This window comes from Microtus ochrogaster, unplaced genomic scaffold (assembly GCF_000317375.1).
Source record: "Microtus ochrogaster isolate Prairie Vole_2 unplaced genomic scaffold, MicOch1.0 UNK58, whole genome shotgun sequence".
NCBI classification, from domain to species: domain Eukaryota; kingdom Metazoa; phylum Chordata; class Mammalia; order Rodentia; family Cricetidae; genus Microtus; species Microtus ochrogaster.
Window position 1 is genome coordinate 205,451 of NW_004949156.1, and position 6,253 is coordinate 211,703.

General features: G+C 31.9%; 1 protein-coding gene across 1 annotated transcript in view; it reads left to right on the plus strand.

Moving 5' to 3' along the window:
* Dmd (dystrophin) overlaps positions 1-6,253 on the plus strand; it is a 1,456,297-nt gene that overhangs the window by 189,242 nt on the left and 1,260,802 nt on the right. The window contains exons 27-28 of the mRNA XM_026777353.1: positions 1,648-1,800; positions 2,657-2,839. Of these exons, the coding sequence (XP_026633154.1) occupies positions 1,648-1,800; positions 2,657-2,839 (336 nt within the window). The remainder of the gene's footprint in view (positions 1-1,647; positions 1,801-2,656; positions 2,840-6,253) is intronic.

The window sequence follows — 6,253 nt, forward strand, 5'->3', positions numbered from 1 at the left end:
TTGAAACCAAAAAAAAAACTATCAGATTTATAACCTTCAAGTCCTTTATCCACTATGTACATTGTATCATGAATAAGTAACAGTTAAATAAGTCCCAAAACTGAACCTTAGTATATTGTTAGGGAGAGCAGAATTCCATCTGATGCTTCAAAGGCATGTATTACCTTTACATGGAGTTTAGAAATGACACACAAAGTACAAACTAAAAGAAATAGTAAATCTTAATGCCATAAGGAATTAATAAAATCAACTTTGTTTGCCAACCAACTTATACCAAATACAGTTATAGAGTTAACCAAGTAGTTGTAATTACATTATTATAAAATATTTTAAAAGAGGTTTGAAGTTTCCAAGGCAACGAAACATTCGGTTCTTTATTGGTATTTTTGAAATTCATATTAACTTGCATCAAAAGCACAATTGCTACTCTTTGATGAAATGAATCTGGAGATATACTTGTTGCATTTCAGTGGGGAGACAAACTGGGATTTTAGCTAATTCCATTGATTTCAGAAAATTTTGAGTGAACTTCTATGAGCCAGGCAAATACTACTTCCTCCTTTGAAAATTTATTAAAAGAATTTGTTTTTTTTATCACCAAGTTGATTGAAAACTCTTCACTCTTTTTGAAATAGCAATTATTTTTATACTTTGAATATGATCTCCTATAATAAAAATCCTGGCTAAGCTTGCATTGAAAGAAAAATTAGGAGTGTTTAATATTAATTTCATGTACAATCATAGCTCTATAAAGAATAGTTATACTTCTACACATAAATATGTAAAAACTTTAAAATAACTAATTAAAATTATTATAATGATTTCAATTTTTATGTATATGGCTATTTTTCCTGCATGTTTTTCTGTGTACAATGTGTATGAATTGGCTACAGAGGCCAGAAGATGGTCTCTGATCCTCTGGGACTGGAGTTACAGATGGTTGTGAGCAGCTATATGGGTACTGGGAGTCAAACCAGGACCTTCCAATCTTCATAACTACTGAGTCATTTCTTCAGTTTCCAAAATAACTAAAATTTTAAACAGTGATATTAATGACCTAACTTTATAGACATTTCTAAAACCATGAATGTATATAGTATGTGTTAATTTTGTTGATAAGCCCCAAGCTGAACATATACATTTTAGAATTTTGTATTGATTTTTATTGAGCTCTACATTTTTCTCTGCTCCTTTCCATGTCTGTCCCATCCTCTTCAATCCTCTCCCAAGGTCCCCATACTCCCAATTTACTCAGGAGAATTTTAAGTACTTTAAAAGTCAGGTGTAGCTCAATGCTTTTGTAACTAACTGGTTATAATCATTGTATTTATATATAAAATTGTTTCAAATGTACTATGCAATCATTTTCTTAGATAATTAAGACATAATTAAATGTCAAAAAGATTTGTAATCAAGTTTGAATATTAAAAGAATAATATTTTGTGTTATTAATGTTTCTTAGCTTCTGTACATAGATCTTAAGGCATAAATACATAATTTAATAATTTGCCTCTGTGTTGTATTTACATGTGATTTTTACGAAGCAATTAAAAAGACAAGGTCTCAACTTAGTTTTCATAAATAACTGCAGAAAGAGTGTATTATCCACATATATTGATATTTTAATAATATCTGCATCATGAACAGGATTTGAGGTCTCAAAGAAGAAAAAAAGCTCTAGAAATTTCTCACCAATGGTATCAGTACAAGAGGCAGGCTGATGACCTCCTGAAATGCTTGGATGACATTGAAAAAAAATTAGCCAGCCTACCTGAACCCAGAGATGAAAGGAAAATAAAGGTAAAGTTGTTTTAGAATGGCAATACTAGATTTTGCGGCTAGATTTTAACTACATTAACATAACCTACAATGGTCATGTATAAAATGTGTCTGGTTTCCTCTAGAAGCTTGCTCTGTGCTTTGATGTATTTCTTTGTATTGTGTTTTGTTTCAGTAACTGTATTGTACTGAGTGTTATTGAATTGACGTAATGTTGAATGAATAAAATGTTAGACAATGTGAAATGAATTATTAACTGTCATGTGTTTTCTGGCCCAATTGTAATTGACTCTGTGTATCTTTGTTCCAGATGAAGTAATGGCTTATCGGTACATGGACGACTTCTTTCTCGTGTTAGCACATTCATTTCATCAGAACATCTTTTCATATCACTGTCAAATCTCTAGAGATTTCTTTGCAAATTGTCCAAAGATGTTTTCTTTCTGTTATTATTTTACACGTTTTCTTTTGCTTCATTCTCTGTTGATTTCCTCAAACCTTTAAAATAAAGTAGTCACTTACCCTCTAAATTATATTCTATATGAATTATCCCTAGTAAATAAGTGAAGAATCACTCTAAATTTGGGTCAATTCTCAAAGCACCAGAAAAATTCAAAAGAAACAGAATGCTAAGAAACATTTAATAATCTAATTAGAATATCTAAAACTGAGCATTCAAATGATACATAAAATTATATTTGGCTTACTGGGTGAGGATGACAGTGACACCTTCCATTATTTCGAAATGATGAAAATACAAAAAAAAAAAAAAAGGAACAACAGCCTATGAAATTTCTGAGCGAAGTATTTGCTACTTGTAGGTCGGTTGATGTGGTTAGCTAACTGCCCTGGGCCCTGTATTGATTTTGCTCAATAGGAAATTGATCGTGAATTGCAGAAGAAGAAAGAGGAGCTGAATGCAGTGCGCAGGCAAGCTGAGGGCTTGTCTGAGAATGGGGCCGCAATGGCAGTGGAGCCAACTCAGATCCAGCTCAGCAAGCGCTGGCGGGACATTGAGAGCAGTTTTGCTCAGTTTCGGAGACTCAACTTTGCACAAATTGTGAGTTGTTACTGGCAAACCCAAGTATGTGTTTGCAACTACTACTCTATTAACAGAAGCCTACTAACAGCACCAAAAATAGAGGCTCAATAAGAAACTTCAATTGCACATTCTAAAAGTGAGTAGTTCCCCTCACTTTGGGCTTCTGTAACTCAAAAGCTTAATTTTTAAGATTAAAGACCAGAGGACAAGTGATAGGAAAAGGACCCTTCTTCAAAATGAAAGAGAAAATATAAACATCTTAATTTCTTTTGCTGCATCATTTTTCATAACATTGGCAATGTGAATTTGTCAATTTCTCATACATTTATTTACTTCACTGTCTAATTCAGAAATATGCATTGCTTCCCTGAGATCATCCCATGCTAATTTTACTTTCCTACTGTATATATTCTGAATAAAGGTATTTTATGAAATATGTTATTTTGACTTACATAAAGTCATCTCATTGACTTAGATATTACTACTACAGTCTTTACTCTTGGATTAAACACGTAGTGGGTCAAATTGCTCATTATATGAAATAAATGGCTCAAGATAAGTTGTTATTTGATGGAAGATTAAATAAAATTGTCATCACTAAAGCACTATAATCCAAAAGGAAAAGAGAGTCCTTTTAAATGACAGAATGGACCATTTCTGATACCCTCTTGGATCGTTTTTTATTATTCATAGCAGGGTAGAAGCAACAGAGACTTTTTGACCAATATACTTTTCTTCCTTACTCAAGTTCTTAGAAGGTAAAGAAGAATGACCACCATCTGCATTTCCAGGAATTACACATCACAAACCCAGGATGTAAATGTCTGAGACAAAATGATTGTTTTGCTTTGTGTAACTGAAATCTTCATGGGATTCAATTCCAAAATGATATCATTTCTATGATATTATTAATTTCATTTATTACAGTTGTACTGTAACATGCCTAAAGTAATTAAAATAACTGTTTTCTGGATGTGTGTGGCACAATACATGGCATATTATTGTGGCTTCTTTATATATTCTTAAGACAATTCCTAAGTATGTGGTTTTTATGAAATTCAATAGTCTAAAGTTTAATTGCAGCTAAGTATTACAAATAAATTAAAAACAAAATAATTTAAGAAATACTAGTCAGTCATGATGGTGCATGTCTGTAATTACTGCAGTTACGAGGTCTAGGTACCAGAATCTGGACATCAAGATCAGTAAACCTGCCTTAAAATATAAAAAATAAAAAGGGAAATACTGGAATTATTTTATTTTGAGCCTTAAGTTTAGCTGACTGGACATTAAAGTCTATGATCTTTCATATTTAATATTATAAGTATAATATTGCATAAATTGCTGAAGCTTACAATAGCAGGCAACAAACATGGTAGGATAATTTCTGTATATAAGGAAGCGTGTATGTTCATGTGTATGTGGTTGCAAATATAGGTGTTGTTAACTGTGCATGTGTGTGGGTGCAGATTGAACTCTAAGTGAGAAAACAGCTTTGGGTGTTATTGTCCAGGTTCCAGCCAACTGTTCTTTAAATTCCAAATATTGGTAGAAGAATGGGTTTCAGATTAGCCTGGAAACCAATGAGTTATCTAGGCTTATTTATCTACCAGAAGACCCAAGAATCCATCCTCTTGCATCTAATAGTTAGAGTCCAAACATATACAACCATGTCAATAATAATAATATATAACATAATATGTAGCAAGTATAATATATATAATTAGATATAATATATATTATTAGATTAGATAATAAGCATGGCTCTGGTACTTGAACTCAAATCCCAGCCATCATCCTTTCAAGGTGAGTATTTTTGTTTGGAACTACCTCCCTATGTCCTAGTAGAATAATTTTGTTTTTATTTGATAGAACAGTTATAAAACAGTTCTTAGCTTATTAAATTAGCTTATAGAAACTTTTTTTTGCTTTTATGTTAGAGATTCAATATACACATTTTGAAGCAGTGACTTTTAAGCCATTATGACAGTCAGGTTCATTATGAGTCATTTGTTTAAAATGAGAACATTATTTTTATTTTTTTTTAAAAAATAATGAAACATTGAAAAAAAAGAATCAAAACAATAACCTTATCTAATCTATTGTGATTAATACACATTGATCTATGGCCAAGTATTTTTTATGCTATCAAATAATATTAGCAGATATTTCAGACAAAACTTTTGTCTCAATCAATGAAGGGTATGAGTCTACACAAATTTTTTAATAAAGTTTTTATTAAATTTTCTTTCTTTTTTATTTTTTTTATTTTTTGTTTTTCAAGACAGGGTTTCTCTAGCTTTGCAGTCTGTTCTGGAACTAGCTCTTGTAGGTCAAACTGGCCTCAAACTCACAGAGATCTGCCTGCCTCTGCCTCCCAAGCCCAAGTGCTAGGATTAAAGGTGTGCACTATCACCGCCCGGCTGATTAAGTTCTTATTAAATTTTGATCATCTGCATGAAAATAAAGACTAAGGTACAAATTTAAAGACTTCATAAGATCCACAGCAAAAAAAGAACATGTATATATTTTAGTAAGAATATATTTATAAATTAGAATGTGCTAAGGAAACTTTGCTTTGCTGAAAATTCTAAACGACTTGGAAACTAGGATAAAAAGTGTTCTATGGTACTCATCTGAAGGCTTCCAGACTGTAAAATTGGAGAACACCGTGAGAAGACAATATTTTATATAATTATGTGGCATTAATAACGTGGAATTGAGTTCAGTTTACATGACTTTTCACATTGCATAAAAATCTACTCCTACTGAAGAACAAGTGTGTCCATACCTATCTAGTCTTGAAGAAATTATGATATTAAATAATGAAGAAAGTCTAGTAATAGCTGAAGACTAAAAATACTCACAGAAGACTTCATCAACAATAGATATTGAATACAGTAGTTGTTACATGATCTTCAAAATGCTAGAGGCAATACATTCAGACATCAGCTAGTATTATGTATAGAGAAGAAAAGTATTTATGTATTTACTTTTGAATAAAGGAATTAAAACAAAATTATTTTGTTAAGGGGAAAGTGAAGCCAAAGTAGAATAAGACATTCAGTTGATATACATCAACTCTCTTCTTATTTCAACAGCCTCTAATTCCAATTTCTACTTTCAATGCTTTTCCAACAACACTATTATCTTTGATGCTAAGTCACTAATGTCTCTTACACTTTCACAAAATTCTAGAAACTCTATTGTTTATCACCAATTATGGAATATTTATCTCCATTTCTGCTATTGTGCTGCTATACTCACATAAATATGTCTCTTCTATATTGAAGCACAGGGATTTTCTTTTCTTTTTTTTTATTTTATTGAGAAAAGGAAAAAAAACAAGTTTCCACCTCCTCCCAGCCTCCCATTTCCCTCCCCATCCTCCCACCCTTCCCCCCCTCCTCCAACCCTTCTCCCCCTCCCCCC